The sequence below is a fragment of the Mauremys reevesii genome, linkage group 3 (assembly GCF_016161935.1).
Source record: "Mauremys reevesii isolate NIE-2019 linkage group 3, ASM1616193v1, whole genome shotgun sequence".
In the NCBI taxonomy this organism is placed as follows: domain Eukaryota; kingdom Metazoa; phylum Chordata; order Testudines; family Geoemydidae; genus Mauremys; species Mauremys reevesii.
Window position 1 is genome coordinate 107,940,879 of NC_052625.1, and position 18,967 is coordinate 107,959,845.

At 39.4% G+C, this 18,967-nt stretch overlaps 2 protein-coding genes across 7 annotated transcripts in view; one reads left to right on the forward strand and one right to left on the reverse strand.

The window, feature by feature from the left end:
* The window catches only part of MAP7 (microtubule associated protein 7), a 181,578-nt gene extending 171,246 nt beyond the window's left edge, over nucleotides 1-10,332 (forward strand). For all 6 annotated transcript variants that reach the window (XM_039532604.1, XM_039532601.1, XM_039532602.1 and 3 more), the window contains exons 17-18: nucleotides 7,330-7,562; nucleotides 9,527-10,332. In XM_039532604.1, the coding sequence (XP_039388538.1) occupies nucleotides 7,330-7,562; nucleotides 9,527-9,537 (244 nt within the window). In that variant the 3' untranslated portion in view covers nucleotides 9,538-10,332. The remainder of the gene's footprint in view (nucleotides 1-7,329; nucleotides 7,563-9,526) is intronic.
* Nucleotides 10,333-18,014: 7,682 nt separating this feature from the next.
* LOC120402166 (vacuolar protein 8-like) overlaps nucleotides 18,015-18,967 on the reverse strand; it is a 46,066-nt gene continuing 45,113 nt past the window's right edge. The window contains exon 14 of the mRNA XM_039532608.1: nucleotides 18,015-18,525. Coding sequence (XP_039388542.1) covers nucleotides 18,404-18,525 — 122 coding nt within the window. The 3' untranslated portion in view covers nucleotides 18,015-18,403. The remainder of the gene's footprint in view (nucleotides 18,526-18,967) is intronic.

Sequence of the window (18,967 nt, forward strand, 5' to 3'; positions counted from 1 at the left end):
CAATTTTTCTTTGTTCCTTTCCAAGAATTGAAATATTATTGGCTATGCACACCTGTTACAAAAAATTGTTTTCTAAAGCTCTTTTGCATTCACAGCATTACTTTTCCTGCATGCAGTGTGGAGTGCTTTGCTTTTAGGCTAGTTGTCTTTGTACTCCTGTGTTGATTAAAAGCATTCATTCCCTGTAAAGATAGTTTTGTAAGCCAGGCATTTGATGTTGCAGGTCCCTGTAGCCATGGGGCAAGTTGTGCACATTTTAAAAAATTCTCTTGAAATGCTTGAAAACATTTGTATTTAGTCAAGTAAAGGCTGGTGTCCTGTGGGGTTGAGCTGTCAGTTTTTCTCCGTTTCAGTACTTGCTCTTCTCATATTGCATTGCAGAAAACCAAATTACCCCATTGTGAGTTCATGTTTTATGCAGCTAGAGCCAAAATATCAATGAAAAATCCAGCAAACAGACTTTAATGGGCAGTATGCTCTGCAGTAAGATTGGCCCTAATTAAAGGAGGAAATCTCAATATCTCTACATGCCTGAGGGATTCTTCACCTCCTGTCACACTGACAAGGATGCCCCTCCTGAGAGAAGCTCTGTCAGTGACACTGAACGTTGAACTGTGCTAGATGAACTGCATAAAGCTGTTTCATAATTGTATAAGGCAGCTATTAAATTCTAATTATTTCTCAATCTTAAATGCACCTTGATGTTTGTAATATAATATATGCCTCTCTAATAATTTCTGTCATGTAGCATCATATTTAGAGTAGAAAGAACCTCAGAGCAGCCAAGGTAAGGAATGAATAAACATCATGCAGCTGCAACAACAAAACCAGAAAGAATATATTACTCTGTGTAAAGAAAGGCAGCAACATAGCAGCTTTGGCTGAGTGACTCTGGACATTTACTAAGTCTCTGCACTGCACAAGCAAGATTTGGCCTTTGCCGAAACGGTCTTTCACTTGGTTTGAAGGGGGTTGATATGATGGCCCAAATTCTCTTCTCTAGGCAAAATCTGAGTAAGTGGCTTTGCACCAGGGAGTTTCCTGAAGGGTTCCTAGGGGATGGAGTCATTCTCTCAGCCCAGGGAGTAAAAATGAGAGTGCTCTTCAGCTGCTAATATAGCCCTTGGCCTCCACGGCTGCCTCCACTTCTCTGCAAGAGGTTCACAGTTTAACTGATGGCTCATCTGCACAGTTGTGCATCTACTGACCACACCTCCCCACTCCCAATATACCCTTCCATGCTCTGCTTAGTGGTGCTTAAATCTCAAGTGCAACACATCCTGCCTCTCCCCATTCAATGCCTCCTATATTAGTTGGGTCAGTACCCCAAGGAGGGACTCGGGGATGGGATATGGCCTTTATAAATAGGATGGTTTTAAATATTAGAGGTTTGGGTTCCTGGGTACTGAGCTGTGGAAGTTCTCCAGTTTGCTATTGGAGCCCAGGTCAAGAATCATGGAGCATTTGCGGGGCAGATTAGGCAGGAGGGATAAGTTGGTTGATCTGCCCCTCTGATCTGTGCCCTCCCCCACTCACTCACAGGAGCACTAGCTTACTCAGGCTGTGTGCTGGGACCAAGACTCCAGTGAAATCCCGGCTTCCATGTTAATAGATACAAAGTAATAGAAAAATAAAAGGAATACTATCAGAAGAAGGCAGTTGCCTTTCTTTTTGATTCTTTTAATTAACTGTGCTGATCTTGTTATCCTGCTAGGACTTCATTATCCCTGGAAGATCAATAGTTTTTATAAGCCCTAATGAAAACGCTATGGTGTGCTGTAGCTTGACTATACTGTATATTAATTAATCAGTAATTATTACTGATAGATAATAGCTCTAATTTATACATTCATAAACACTATAACAGTTTTGTTTCATGGAAGGAGACAGAAAGTGGGACTCGTGCTCATTTTAAATGTTTCATCACATTTAGAGTCCAGCTTTTCAAAGTGCTCTCAAGCTGATCTCTCAAATCACATCTACTAACTGCTACATGCCCAAATACTGCCTATGGACATTAAATTGAGTTCCATTGCATCCAGCTTTTGAAAGTACTTTTAAGGGCCTGATTATGCCACCCTTACTCATGTTGACTATCACGTTAGGGCTACTCACTGAGTAATAAGGTGATATTCAGCATAAAGGAACCTCGCCTCAAATTTGACTTATCATTTGTATTATTTGTGTCAAGAGCTTCATAGTTACAAATCATTCACTCAAATAAGTGTAATGTTACTCTTTCTCACCTAGAAATGGTGTGCTGGGCAGACTGCAGATTTTAAAATGGCATATGCAAGTGGAAATCTTCCACTTATATCAGAAAGCATCCCAGAATTAAGAAGAAAAATAGTAGTTCATGCAGCTGAAACACCATTAATGGCAGGTTATTTATGTCTTTAGTCACAAAACTAAGTGATTGGGTAACAAAATGGCAAATGAAATTTAATGTGGATAAATGTAAAGTAATGCACATTGGAAGAAATAACCCCAATTATACATACAATATGATGGGGGCTAATTTAGCTACAACAAATCAGGAAAAAGATCTTGGCGTCATCGTGGATAGTTCTCTGAATACGTCCATGCAGTGCGCAGCGGCGGTCAAAAAAGCAATCAGGATGTTAGGAATCATTAAAAAGGGGATAGAAAATAAGACGGAGAGTATCGTATTGCCCTTGTATAAATCCATGGTACGCCCACATAATGAATACTGCATACAGTTGTGGTCTCCTCATTTAAAAAAAGACATACTGGCACTAGAAAAGGTTCAGAGAAGGGCAACTAAAATGATTAGGGGTTTGGAATGGGTCCCATATGAGGAGAGATTAAAGAGGCTAGGACTCTTCAGCTTGGAAAAGAGGAGACTAAGGGGGGATATGATAGAGGAATATAAAATCATGAGTGATGTGGAGAAAGTAAATAAGGAAAAGTTATTTACTTATTCCCATAATACAAGAACTAGGGGTCACCAAATGAAATTAATGGGCAGCAGGTTTAAAACAAATAAAAGGAAGTTCTTCTTCACATAGCGCACAGTCAACTTGTGGAACTCCTTACCTGAGGAGGTTGTGAAGGCTAGGACTATAACAGCGTTTAAAAGAGAACTGGATAAATTCATGGAGGTTAAGTCCATTAATGGCTATTAGCCATGATGGGTAAGAATGGTGTCCCTAGCCTCTGTTTGTCAGAGAGTGGAGATGGATGGCAGGAGAGAGATCACTCGATCATAGCCTATTGGGTTCACTTCCTCTGGGGCACTTGGCATTGGCCACTGTCGGAAGACAGGATACTGGACTAGATGGACCTTTGGTCTGACCCAGTAAAGCCTTTCTTATGTTCTTATGTCAGGGGGTTTTATCTACTTTTGATTCATTTTTTTAAATGAATCAGACTATGTATTGTTGAACTGGGAAAATAGATTTAAAACTGTGGTTTGAAATATAATATATAAGGCAAACAAAAAAAATTTCAGATTCCTCATCAAAATCCAAGAAAGTTCCAAAATATATTCCCCACCCTCAGGGTTTCCAAATTGTGGCACCAAAGTTTGCTTCCCCCCGCCCTTCCCCCCCCCCCCCCGCTTAATTCACTGAACAGTATCCATAAGCGATATCATAAAATCATAGAAATTGAACATAGATAACTCCTATTGGGTTACCTATTCCGTCTCCCTGCCAGGGAAAGATTGTTGCCTATAATACATTTTCTAGTTCTTTACCCAAATTATGTCATACCTGCCCCTTACCTTGGGAGAATATTTTACTGCCTAATGAATTATGCTGTTCAGTCTTTTTCTTTTTTTTATTTCATATTAGTGCTCCTGCTACCTTCGTGTACCACCCTCACAGATCATTGCACTGGGCCAGTGCTTTGTTCTTACCATGTTAAGTCCAAGGCAGTCTCAAAAAAGGCACTACTAGGGACCAGTGACAGTAGAAAGGGTACAGTCTTGTGAACTGTCTGAGCTGAAAAAGAATGCTGCTGGGTTTCCAGAGCATATACAGTATTCATTTCTCAGTCTGGCATGCTGTGATATATCACCCTTTAAAACCCCTTTACTCTGATGACTATCTTGCCTTCCCCACATCTCCACCTCCTCATTACTGACCTGGTATGAGAGCCTGCTATCTCAGGAAATGGTAGCGATAGAGCTAATGCTTTATCCAAAAATCTGGAATCCGGCATCCAAGAAAGCATTAATCTCTACTTCTGATGACTCTGCCAAAATAATGTTGTTAACTCAGGCGACAGTCATTATTTAAGGTCTAGTATCTCCTAAGATCCTAGCGCAGCCAGGTGTAGAAATATTTTGACAGATCACTACAAATGCTTTAAGGACCAGTAAACTTTTTGAGGCACTGATCCTAGATGAGTGATCCAAAAAATAATAATTAAATCCCAAGTAATTCCACTTCATTCATGTTTATTCCTTTCATATACTTTTAAATATCTATCAGGTCCAACCATAATCACTTAGCCAAACAATATATATTTTACAGTAGCTCCTTTAATCTTTCTGAAGTCAGACCTTCCATCACCCAATCAGCTCTGAACCTCCTCCAGTTTGTCTCCCTGGTACTGAAGTGTCCAGATCTAATGCAGTTTTGCTTTCTGAAGTGCTCCATCCATAATTGTGCCAGTACTAATTTTTTTGCTTTTCACTTAAAATAAATGTAAGAATTAAATACCTCCTGAGTGATTTTTAAACTAGAGGCCTAATGTGGATTTCCAGAGGCCAGATGTTATTTTGCAATGACACTATCAGTGTCACTGCAGTTTTTAATCTGTTTGCTTTATGTTCCTATCAATTTCTCTATGCATATATACCAAAAAATATATAATGAGATTTTTCAAGTGCTTTCCATATTAGCCTAACTCTGCTCCCATTCAAGTCATTCACAGTTAATGGGAGCAGAGTTAAGACAACAGTTAAGCACGTTTAATTATAATACCTAGCTCTTTTATAGTACTTTACAAACAAGATCCGTATCATTATCCTGATTTTACACATGGGGAAACTGAGGCATGGAAAATGGAAGTGACTTGCCCAAAGTCTTCCAGCCAGCCACTGTCAGAACCAGGAATAGAACCCAGGTTTGCTGTGTACTAGTCCAATGTTCTATCCACTAGGCTGCACTCTCTCTCATTTAAAAATCCCACCTACCATGCCAACAAAGTGAGGAAGGTGGTGGTCTTCTGAGAGGATGGCTTGTTTGTGGCTGAGGCACTGGCCTGGCACCTGAGATCTGGGCTCAAATCACTGATGTCCAGACTTCCTGTGTAATCCTAGTTAAATCACGTCATCTCTCTGCCTCAGTTTCTCATGTATAGGATGGCGATGATGATACTTCACTTTTTCGGGGGGATGTGGTGATAAATTCATCAATGTTTGGGAGGTGCTGAATACCACAGAAAAGCCAGTAAATAAAAAATAAAACATGTGCCAATTGGAAGTTATTAAAAAGACTCTCAAATCTATAGTCAACAGAAAATGTGCTGTAATACTGAACCACCTGCTCAGAAATGGCCTGAGACAATTGATAAGCCCTGTTAGACCTGGATGGAGTAAAAGAAATTCCAGAGATGTCAGACCCTGACATACAAATCTGGGCACCCTCAGCTAAGGCATTCGAGCTGATCTCAACAGCTGTAGTATGGTCCAAATAGAGAGGAGGTGCCTTAGGATGCCAGGACCTAAATTATTAAGGGTTTTATTATTAATCTATACTATCACTGTAAGTTTACATGATGCTTTATGGACAAATAAAGATCAATGCCTGTGCCCGAAGGAGCTGAAAATTTAAGCCCCAGTGCTGCCATTTTCACAATGAATAACACCATAATCCTCCTACCTGGAGTGAGGGACCACTCAGTGCAAATGAGAGCAGCAGACTCAGATGTTAAAACAAAACATAATGCATGATGGTGACAGACACTGAGGTGTGTTAAGCAGGAGAGAAGTTACAGAAACAAGATAACATGGAGGCTTAGGAGAATGATTAATGCGTCATCAAGGTTCATCAGGGATTTTTGGTATTTTTAATACATTTACTTAGAAGGAAATATTAGGGTTTATTAGCCTCAAAGAAGAGGCATATTTTACTGGGGGACTTGGAGGAGGAGAGGGCAGGCACAGTCAAGAAAGGGGTTCCAGACATATGGGGAAGCCAGAAAGAAGGCCCAGATCTGAGTGAGAGACACTGAGGGTGTTAGTATTGGCTTGGGCGGAGTGAACAAGGACAAGGGCAGAGGGGTTGGATAGGGCAAAGATGGGCAGGGCCTGGAAGGTAAGGAGTAGGCGCTTGCAGAAGATGATGAATCTGAAGGAGGGCTGGATGGTCAAAGCAGCAGACACAATAAATGAGTTTCATATCTGGATGGACTGGGAGCAGATGTCAGGTCGGTCAGAAAGAGAAGGTTGCAGCAGGACAAGAGCTGAGCCTGCAAAATTAGGGAAAGGCAAGATATACTCAGATTCTGCAGGTCTTATAAAGGAAAGTACTTGATATTATGAAGAGAAAAGGCACTTGCAGTCTTAGAGAATGCCAGTCTCAAGATATCTGAGAAGTAAAGAGCAGAGAAAGGTAACACATAAATACCTCAGAAGTACTAAAGGTTGGTAAATGAATAGGGTTGTACTACCATTTTTTCTCTTCAGTTTCTTTTTTGTGTGGGTCACTTGCCGTAGCCATGATATGTCCATTGATACTATGGTGCAGCAAATTATGGCATTCTGTGTAATGAGTAATACAAGGGTATAACATCACCAGGCTTAATGGACACCAGTCCTATTCTGAAATAGGACACGTCCTGAACAAAAGTAGAGTGCAGATTACCGCTAGATATGGCTTATGTAACTTGATGTCTAGCTCTGCAATTAATGTTCAGTATAGTATACAATAAATCACTATAGATGAATGCAGACTTCTCTTCTACTTATAATGTTGCTTTTACTTAATGCATTTCTTTCAAAGTGATTATTTTGGTTCTGATAGATCAACAGGAACACGTACATGTAAGTGTCATCCATCTTCAAGTGGCGGATATGCTAGTGGAGAGTCATTTTCTAAATTTGGATCTGGCCCTAAAAATTCTTATTTCTTAGGGAGAAAAGAAATGTGGCCTTCTAATAAGGGTGAAAGCGAATGCTGAGCTCATTTGTTTGCTGCTACCCCAAATACTGTACATACTGAATAATACTACAGTATATGAAAACAAATGATCACTAATGTGTGTGGATTGTTTAGTTTCAGTTCTTGACCAGCTGTGTCCCAGTACGCTCATAACATACATTATTAGTAAGATTGTTATTTATATTTTTTCTTCCAGTAATCTCAATTCTGGAAAAGAACCAAATGAAAATGGAGTGTCTATGCAGAATGACAACTTTGAAGAGATCATAAACTTACCCATTGGATCTAAACCATCCACATTGGATGCCTTGAACAATGATGGAAGCAATAGCCCTGAAATTCCTTTGAATCCAATTTTAGCCTTTGAAGATAAGGGGACTCTGGGGCCATTGCCTCAGGTAGATAATGTTCAAACACCTCAAACAGCAGGTAGGTTTGCTTTGGACCATTAGAATTTGTAACATTTTGTAAATGAGAGAGACCACGGAGTCCCTAATTGATGTACATAACCAGATGGTTAATTTAAGCAGTTTAGGTTGTAAAATATTTGGGGCAGAGAGCATGTCTGTTTGTGTTTGCAAAGCCATGTATACGGGCATAGTGTTATGTGAATCATGACTGTTAACCTAATGTCAGGGGAAATAAGGGGTTCCTAGTAAATCTTTGCTTCATGCGTATAGGGGTGTGAATAACAGATGTTTCAGTTCACTTGCAATTCTGAAAAAAAAAAATCATTTCAGGTTGTCCCAGATCCACAGGTCTATTGCTCTTGAACAGCTCAGGAACTGTCCCTGGGAGGACCCCTTCATTGTGTCAGCCCCCTTAGGGTCACACACTCACTAGGGTAAGCCACTTGGCTTCCCTGCCTCCTGGGACCGAGCCTCAGAGCTTTCCACACCCTGCTTCACACTGTGAGCTCCCTCCAGCAAGTCCACTCTGAGAGAGAGACTTGTACACCCAAAGGGAGCAATGCACCCCCAACTTCCTTAAATGGGAGTGTCTCTTAGCCAGCATTGTAAAAGCAGAAGGGTTTATTAGAGGTCTGGAACATGGCATAGAAAGTCTTTAGTTAACATAGAGAACAGAAAGTTACAGCATAGTCCATCTGGGTCAGTCCAGAGCCCTCTGACCCCTTCTTGATCCCAGTCCAGAAGCTTCTCCTGTTTCCAGCAGCCCACACTTAACAACCCCACCAGGCCCCTCCTCACTCCTTTGTCCTTGTTCCGGGGCAAAAATTGTTACCTGCTCCACCCCCCGCCCTTAGCCCTTTATTCTCCAGCTGGTCACACCCAGATGGCTTCCTGCAGAGGGTGGGCCATCCGTGGTTGTTAGTTGCTAGGTGCCAAATGTCTAGGCAATTGGAGTGCTCGTTGTCTTCTCAGATTCTCCATGGGCATGGGGGCCCAGACCCGAGGCAGCTAGGTCAGTCACACCTGGATCTCTGGGTCTCTGCAAAAAGTAAACAACCTTTCCCCCTCCCCACTTAGTTAACCATGCACCACACAAGGGAAACTGAGGCACACCATATTCATACAAAATATTATGACGTATTCTCAGTCTGTCACGCAGGTTGAACAAAACGTTTTGTTTTAACAAAATTGAATTTTTTTGTTTCAACAAATCGAAATGTTACATTTTGATACTGACCATTTTAAAATGTTTATTATATCTTTCTAAATTTACTTTACTTTTATAAACAAAAAGTTGTTTTGACCAAAACAAATCAAAACATTTCAATTTGTTCAGATTTTTGCTCTTTCTAACTGAAACAATTCAGCAAAACTGACACAAATTCACAAAAATGTTTGTGTTGCTGAAGGCTAAAATCTGCATTTTTTTTGCTGTAAAAGGTTTCAAATGAAAAATTTCACCCAGTTCTGCTCATGAGGATGTTTTATAAATGTTTGCACAATGCGCTTCAGCAGCAGCATGAACCGGAGAACCTTGCTGTGACATAATTAGTTGCCATTGGCTTAGCATTCTGATCCAGCAATATGTTCCAACTATCCAAATGGAAAGTTGTACCCTTCTCGTGGGGTGTTCTCTGTGGAATGGGGAAATGGTTGCTGCCTTATACATAAGAATACTGAATACCCTTCCCTAATAATGCGATGACCAGGAGGCTCTATCTCTGATATTGATACTGAAGGTCTGGCTGCAGCAGCCGTCGCCGTAGATCTCTGTAAAGAAGCAGACTAGAATTTTGTATATATTGGGTATGAACTGAATAGTAAATATCACAAGCTAAATCAGTTGCCTGCATTATTTCCTTCTTCCATGTCTAGAAAATTTGAGCAAAAGAATCAGCCAATGAAAGTGCTGTTTAAATCGGCTTTTTAGATAAAAATTATTCCCATCTGCTAATCTGTCCTTTTTACTGCCTTTCATTATAGAAGTTATCTGACCATTTCTTCTGAAGAGCCAAAGATGAAGTAAGCATCTCTGCTGCCTATGGAGTTCCTTCCATACTATGAAGGACTGTTTTATTTTCTCTCTCCCGTTTTCTAAAAAAAAATAATGTGGATATCTTTTTTGAAAGGACCTTAGTAAAACCAGCAGAAGAAGTGATGGAGACTAGACATGGATTATCTTTCTATCTAATAGTTTTCACCATTAGAAAATCATGCTTCATGTGCATTACTTAAAATGGCTTTTTTTCCAACAAGCTCCTTTTCGCAAATCAATATTTTCTGCATTCTTCAAGACAAAAGGCACTGGAATCTGACCGTAATGAGCTGATTGGGATAAAGGGCCTGATTTTTGTTTTTGTTTTTGAAGATGGGTGGTTGGTTTTAAAATTGGCGACTAATCTTCTATGTTTTACGGATCTAATACTTGAAAAATAAACATCTCATTGCTCTACAAGTAGGGCTAATGGGAAGTTTCATTTAAACCTGTTGGTTTAAATATTATTGCAGAGAACTCTAATTATGGAGGCAAAATATAGGCTTCTGTATCAGGTTCTTGTAAATGTAACTTCTACATGGACGTTCTGTAAATTCAAATGTCACTACGATCTTCTTGCATTTTCTTTAAAAACACAAAGCAGAACAGGTTTTAAAATGTGAAAATTTGAAGCGCTATTTTTTCATGGACAAGACGAAAACCTGTTGTTCTCCTAGATAATGTATTTATGAATTTTGTTCGGTACAAAAATAAATCATCTAATTGAATAAATTAGAAAAATGTGGTAAAACAATATTGCAAACTTGATTTTGTTAGTTGCATTCATGTCCATGGTATGATAAAAGGTACACATGCAGACACACAGAAAAATCTTTTTTTGAGTCCTGTAAATTGCTGTTGTTTCCAGTAATGGAGGGATCTTTCTTTGCCTTATCAGATTGTGACACTCTGTGTGAACTTGAATATTGATTTTGGGGCAAGAAAGGAAGGGGTGTTGGGGAGGGGATTCATTTCAGAGCAAATGGAAAATGATGCATGTTTGTTCTTTTTATTTGTTTGTTCATTTTTTTAAAAATGCAGTACACTTTATCACCGGATAATGACTTGAATCTTACCATTCCTCTTTAGTCCACTGACATAGATTTTTTCACTTCCAGTATTCCACACTTGTCACTTTTGCTGCTACCGAGCTTGACTGAAAAATCTTGGGTTTTTTTTGTTTTTGCTTTTATAAACAGCGCTCTTAAGGGCAGAAATTACTACTTAAGTGTTGTGCATGAGAGACGTTACTGGGGCACTGATTGAAATCAATGGGAAAGATTTTCAGCTGGGGTAAATCGAGGTCCAGGGAGCTATGACATTTTACACCCGCTGGGGATCTGCCCCAACGAGGTTCCTTTGGTTAACTCCTTTGGGCATTGGATCAGGCCCATAATGAGCAGCACTGCAGCAAGTTTGTTATCAAAGGAAAGCTCAGTTTAAGGTAAGACTGAAAGAATTCTGTGAAGAATGTTTTGAAGAGCTGACTTTCCACAGCTACAGGGAGCGTGTCTTCTCAAAAAGGAGATTGGACAACACAAGTCAACACAACCACCCAACCAAGAAACACAAGAGAAAGAGAAGAAAAAGAACTGTAAGTTAAGAAAATGTGAAGTTTTTAACCGGTTAACTATAACTGACCTGCTTCCCCATAAATGCAATGAAACTATAATGTGTGCGGCCAGGCTAAAAAAAAGCTAGCAATTACTAAGTATTCTAGCTAAAATTAGTTAAATTAATTAAAAAAAAAAATAAAAAAAAACAAAAAAAACAAAATAATAAAAAAAAAAAACACAAAAAGCAATAAAAAAATAAAACATGGTTAAAGTAAAAATCTGGTAATCTTCTCTAATCGATTTCTTCTCTACATCTATTAACACACATGACAAGGGACATGTGTGGGAGGATTAGAGTTCAGAAAAGGTTTGAGAATTTTCAGGAAAAAAAGCAACAAAGCTCTCACTAAAAAAAAAGCTGTTAAAAGGAAAAAGGTGGATGGGGAAAAAAGGAACTGGTTAGGGGACAGAAGTAGGAGAAGGTAAGGATAATGAAGAATGAATGGATGGGTAACTCAGGTGTGAGAGAGGGTCAGGTAGTTCCTCCCAGGTCAGTCCTCCTAATTTATATAAAATTCAATTTCATAAATGATCTGGAGAAAAGGGTAAACAGTGAGGTGGCAGAAGATGAAGATGATAAGAAAAAGAGAAAGATAGTTAAAAGAGAAAAAGAAAAAAAGAAAAAAAAAAAAAAAACACAAAAAACAAAAAAAAAAAATTTAAATAAAAAAAAAATAAAATAATTAAAAAAAAAATAAAAAAAAAAATACACAATACAATGCTATATTAGCTAAAATGGCTCAGTTAAAAAAAAAAAGTTGGGAGGAGTTCTTGAGTTCTTCTGAAGAGATGTGCAGAGAGTGTCAAAAAGCAAAAAAAGCAAAAAGGATGTTATTAAAATCAAAAAAGGAATAGGAGAAGAGAATAATATATATTATATATATATAATAAATCCATAATACGCCCACATCTCGAATACTGTGTACAGTCTCCTCTCCTCAAAAAACAAAAATCTAGCACTAGAAAAGAAAAAAAAAAAGAAAAAATAAAAAAAATGATTAGGGGGGAGAGATATGAGGAAAGATTAAGAGAGCTAAGGAGGAGGGAACTTGAAAAAGAGAAAAGAGAAGAGACTAAGGGATGATATATAGGTATAATAATATGATTGAGAAAGTGGAAAGGGAAAGTTTAAAGTTTATTTTCACATCATACAGAACAAGTCAGGAAATGAAAAAAAAAAAAAGCAATAGGCAGCAAAAAAAAAAAAAAAAAAAAGTTTTTTTCACGCAGCGCACTTGTCAACTTGTGAACCTCCTTACCTGAGGAGTTGTGAAGGCTAGACTATAAAAAATATGTAAAAAAGGGACTGAGATTCATGGTGGCTAAGTCCAATGAATGGCTTAGCCAGGATGATGGGGTAGAAGTGTGTCCCCCTAGCTCTGTCAGAGAGGATGATGATGGGATGGGAGAGGAGAGAGATTCATCATTGCCTGTTGTTTTCCTCCCTCAGGGCACCTGGCATTGGCCACTGTCGGTAGACAGATACTGGGCTAGATGGACCTTTGGTCTGACCCGGTACGGCCTTTCTTATGTTCTTATGTTCTTATGATAAATCTACTGGAAATTCATATGATGATACTTCATCTCCCTGATTATATAGGGGGGGAAAGCCATTCAGTCAGAATGTTTTAGAAATAGTTTGTGATCTAGTGAAATTCGTTTTCTGCTTTCTTTACAGTTCTCCATGTACATAACCATTATATTTAAAAATATGTCCAAAATACGTAGGTTTTATTTCTTTTAATCTATATAGTATGTAAGAACCAAATAAAATTTGTTTGGAATACTTGTACCTTTTATATTTTGGTTATCTTGTTACATTAGTTTTATCCAGGGAGCAGTTTACGCTTGAAAATTGTTCTAGCTACTCTTCACTTCTTTGTGACTGTTTGGTTTTCTCTCATCTGATTATTAGGCAAGTAGCACAGGCTCATTTACAAGTAGGGATGGACCAAGGAGTTGGTATTTGGATCTAGCTTCACATTATGTTTAAAACAGGGATTAGATTAGGATTCAAATTTGATGGTCTTGAGATCACATGAACAGTACCCATGAGATTTCAGACCAGAAACTCTGATGCAGCATTGAAATCAGTAAGATTTAAGAACATGCTTAAAGTTAAGCCTTTTTAAGTACTTTTCATTATAGTTCCAGTTTAGCAAAGAGTTCTCATGAAATGTATTCTCTATCTAAACCAGAATTAGATAAAAAAGCCCTTTTTGCTGTAGGGTCTGACCTGGAATCAAAACTAGAAGGGTAGATTCAGATCTGGGCATTTGGATCAGAATTGCTGACTAAAAATTCATAGGGTTTGAGATTTGAAGTCCTGGTTTTGACCCCCTTCATTTGAAAACATTTAAATGGAGGAAAAAGTCAATCTTCTTTAAAATATTGTTTTTGTTACTAGACCATAGTATCAAATGTAGGTGGGCATGGGATATAATGGTGTCAGCTTTGTAGACAGTTACTGTAACGGTTTTAACCATCTGCACAGTCAGGGGCTGTTCGACTATTCCAGGATGGTAGAATTAGGAGTTGTAAAAGTCTTACTTACATTACAATAATAACAAGTGTTATGAAGTGGGAAGTCATACATTTTCATATTGTTGGGAATTGAAAATATTCACCTCATCGCCTCAATCAGTTGTTCATAGTGCCACAATCAAGTGCTCTGTGGCAAATTTGTCCGTGACATTAAGCACTGCATCACAAATGCAGGTTTAGTCATCAAGTTTCAGTTTCTTACATTCTTTTCTCTTCACTTTTTCATCTCATTCCTAACAGGAAATGCCCTATTTTACTTCTTGCCAAACAATGTTTCCAGTTGGGTAAAATTCCCAATAAAATAGAAAAATACTGGTTTAGGCTTCCAAGGGAGGCTGTGGAATCTCTCATCAGAGGTTTTTTAAGAACAGGTTAGACAAACACCTGTCAGAGATGGTCTAGATATACTTGGTCCAGCCTCAGCATGGGAGGCTGGACTAGATGACCCCTCGAGGTTACTTCCAGCCCTACATTTCTGTGATACTATGAAAAACAGATAAGAGAACAGATTCTAATTTTATCACAAGTTTGCAAAGTGAACTGTATTTAGGCTTGGAAGGATTAGATTTTTATCGACAAATGTTGGTAAATGTCTATTTGACCATATGCAGTGTTGTAGCCGTGTTGCTCTCAGGAAATTCGAGAGACAAGGTGGGTGAGGGAATATCTTTTATTGGACCAACTTCTGTTGGTGAGAGAGACAAACTTTCCAGCTTACACAGAGCTCTTCTTCAGGTTTGGTAAACATACTTCAAGTGTCACAGCTAAAATACAAGGTGGAACATATTGTTTAACATAAATAGTTAACATACATTTCAAGGGACCATTCAAGGTGAAATGGCCCATTAACACTCCTCTAGTAATAGGGAGGAAAGGAAGGGGAGGGTTGTTAGTGGGTTATAGATTGGATTTATGGCTTATTACAACAGTGTTTCTATTCAGTCCATGTTCTTTAGTATCTAGCAAAGTTATGAATTTAAGGTCTCAGGCTCATCTTTTGAAAAAGTGTTGTGCAGTTTTCCTTTGAGGATGAGCACGGATTGGTCAGATATAGAGTGATCGCTTTGTGGAAAATGTTGCCCCATGCGTGATAGGGTGATTTTGTCTTTTATCATTTTCCTGCATGAGTTCATTTGAGAGCATCGTGATTGTCTGATTTCACCCATGTAGTTGTTATTGGGGTATTTAGTGCACTGCATGAGGTACACCACATGTTGTGATAGGCATGTCTTTGGGCCCATATATCTTGAAAGGTGTGTTGTGGGGAGTGGGTAGCAGTGGAGATATGTCTACAGGTTTTGCATCTGTTCTGACAGGGTCTGCTGCCGCTTTGAGTTGGTGTGTCTTGGTCTGTGGGGAGCTTGCTTCTGATGATGAGTTTGGAGAGGTTGGGGATTGTTTGAAGGCCAGAAGATGGAGTCTGATGATACCCTCTATGGATTCCTGTGTGCAGTCAGAAGAGAATTTATTTCTGTATTGAAGTAGGTTCTCTTAGTGTACTGGAGTGGCCCATTCCATGATGCAATCTACTTCTCTGATGGAGTGTCCCTGTTTGGTGAAGGAGGTGTTATGGTGTATATCCCGGAATTACTCCTCAGAGCATACTGTGGTATCTGAGTGCCTGACTGGAGATAAGATTTCTTGGTGTGTTTGGGGTGGTTACTGGATCCGTGAGGGCAGGCATGGCGATGTGTGGGTTTCTTGTATGTAGCTGTCTGGAGGGTTTCATTGTTGAAGCTGATTGTGGTGTCCAAGAAGTTGATGCTAGTGTAGAAGCATTCCAGAGAGAGTTTAATGGAGGGGTGATGGTTGAAGGCATGGTGAGGAGTGGAGTTTGGAATACTAAGGCTGTAGTAATGGTCACAAGGCAGAAGTCATATGATGGATGGGGCAACTCATCCCAGCATTGGTGCTAGAGTCATCAGAGAGACTGAAGGGAGGTAGCTTGTACTTCCCCTACTTATGGGGGCTTCTGGATCTGGTTCAGCTCCTGGTACAAGTTAGGCCAGCATTCTGAGGTGCTTTAAGCCATACCCCCACTGCCATATCCTCCATGAGCCATGTGGCAGTGGAGAATTGCCAGGGAACAGGGACTGCACCAGGCATGCCCTACTCCCACCCCAGGTCACTGCAGAACACCCCCAATGCATCACCTGTGCCAGGTGCTCCTGCAAAGCTGGGTCTACACCTGTCAGAAAGGCCCTTCCACCAGTGGTATTCACCACAGGGACTCATGCCTGGCAATGCTTCATTTGCACCAGTTTTGCTAGCTAAAGGAACAATGATGATTGTTTGAATCACACCCTAAAGTTAAGAGCAAGTCACCAGCCATGGGAGAATGGTTTGTTCACACTTTAGCTAGTACTAACCATAAAAAAGATGAATAATTTTGTTCTTCCTCTTACACAAACAAATAGGGTTGCATGAAAAATTCCCTTTTCTGAAGGAAGCCATGATTCAAGTATATTCTTCTTCAAGCTATTCCTCTTCCAGGAATGTCAACACAGAGTCAGCTTTCTCAGTAAAATTTTCAACCTGAGTTGTCATGCATGGGAATTCATGTAAGAGCAATGACAGCTCATGTGATGCTTCCCAGGGGTAAGCAGAGCTGTAAGGCTCCTCTCTACCACCTGCCTGTAGCATAAGGAAGCCTTCTCTGTGCCTGCTAGGGGTCAGTTCCCCAACTCCACCAGCCACTGGCAACATAAGCCCTCCCCTCTTAGTCTATGCAGACTCTGGTGTCCCTCTGTAGGTTAGTGATAGGCACACTCCAGCCCCCGAGCCTCCCCCTGGAGTATCCTGCCAGTCTTCCATTGGACACTCACAGAACTCACAGATTGCTTTTCCCAAAGGAATAGTACACCCCAGCGTACCAGTTTTGTCTTTGGATCACTGCTCTGCAAATCCCAAAAGAAAGATAAACTTTCCTGAACACGTGTGGGAGCAGATGTTCAGCAGAACAGTGCACAGAACTCTTACATCCCTTCATCCAGTATAGTTATTCCCACAGCTTAAAAAGCACTGGTACCATTTAGCCTTTTTTAAATCTCTGGGTGTGCATACCTGCTAAGAGGTGGTCCAAACAGGTGCTGGATATACTACAGTCCTAAAGATTACATCAAAGCCATAGGAAGAGGGTGTTTTCTCCAAAATTATACTTCAATTAAGAACTTTCAAAATGTTGGAGTGACAATTTTGGAATTGTGGTTTTGTTACCCAAAGCATGCCATGGAAAATTGACTTCTTGTGCATGTTCTTTGATTGCAAGATGAAAGTTGCATAGTCCAACGGAACCATTCCTAACAAAATAGCATGATTCCTGGCCATTCTATTGGGTTTAACAAATGTACTAATTCTCCAGTATAATCCCATAAAAATTAGCAGTGATTCAGTTGAACACTCACCACTAAATGTAACACTGATTATAAACCTTCCGATACCAACTGTATATTTCAGTTTGTCTAGTAAATGCTTGGGTGATTTAATTTTATGACATGCTTAAGCATAGACATATCTGTAAAACTCCAGACTTTACTTAACCACTCAAGTCCAAATTCAGCCTTCAGGTATTCAGATGCAACCCACAAAGACTTGTGTGGGATTTATATACAGTTACGTGAAGGCAAAATTTAGCCTTAAATCATAGTAGTTAACTAACACAAGACAACTTGAATTCTGTCATCGATCTCCAGTGATTTTTTATAAGCTCTCCATGCCCCATTCTTTAAAAAAATTAACACTCACACACAAATATAGCAATGCCTTTGGTGCATTAAATAGACTAGTTCGTGCATGTTACATTTTCCTGAAAAAGCTCTGTTTAGACATGCTACAGGGTGGGGGTTTTGTTTGTTTGTTTGGGGTGGTGGTTATTTTTAGGAAGGGGAGACAATATGTCCATGTTAACTGCTATATTTCAGACATAATCCATACAATGGGCATGATTGTTATTTACCCTAAGGCCCCTTATCCTGACATTGTAGTATGAAAGTGTGGTAGTTTGGATGACACCCAACCCCAGTGAGTTCATTACTCTATTTATTACTAATTAGTATCATTTTCTTTCTCTGGGTTCACTGTTCTTCACTAGTGAATGTGTTGCCCTTTACATCTTTCATATTCTAATTCCAGTTCTCTTTCTCTTTAGTTAGGTAGCTCCAGGCACTTTAGTGATATGGATACTATGAAATAATGAATACACACACTGAATAGTAATAGAATATTGTTAATATCAAAGAGCATAGCATAGTTTGCATATATAAATGTGTTAGGAGGAATGTGTGTTTAATAAAACCTGGTTTTTACATAAATAAAACCACACACACAGAGTGCTTACTGTGTGTTCAAAAAGATGCATGCAAAGTTTAGCCAATATTGGGTATTTTATCAGCCATGTACATGGCAGGAATATAGGTGTAGCCATTAAACATTTTAATAGAGTAAGTTGACATGTTTTTTCAAACCTTTTTCTAGACCGTACTCCATTATCAAAACATTAAGGTTGTATAAAGTACATGATTCCACCGGGTCATTATGTGTTGGGTGGAACTGCAAGTGGTAGGAAAATATTGGCTATGAGAAGTAGTAATAAAAAAAAAAGTTACTCTTTCTGAGGGATCAGGCTGCAGGCTGGAATAGCATTTCATGAGGTGAGTAAATAAAATGTTAACTGCCTTTGTGGCTGGTAGCCATCTTAAGGAGCTCCTGAGTTTCTTCTGTCTGTTGACGGACTTGCTCAAGATGTTCCATTAATTGACTCTGGCTGAATGCAGATGAAAATTCTGGATCTGAGAACAGAGGAAAACCAGGGTATGATTGTCCAGCCCACATAACTGAAGTGCTCTATCCACACACACGTTCTTCTCTTTAAATTTCTTTAGAAATCAGATTTTTTGTTTGCACGCTAGATAGAAAGGTACACAGTTGACTCATTATTCATGATACAAATGTGCTATAGTTTCCCGTAAAATCTATACTATGTAAACAATATTTCCTTACCACACAAGGGAGAATGATGACTCTATCGTTAGCTCCTCGCCTTTGACGGAAAGTTTTTGTGTGCTACTTTCTGCTGATCCAGATGCTCAGTGCTCAGATGAGCACTGCTGAGTCCAGTGTTGAATACAGTCTCCCAAAAACAACGAAGGAGGAAACAACTAGGCCGCTGAACTGGCTGACGGTTCCTATTTTTTTTGTTTTTTACTATTTTGACAGCAATTCTTTCACCTT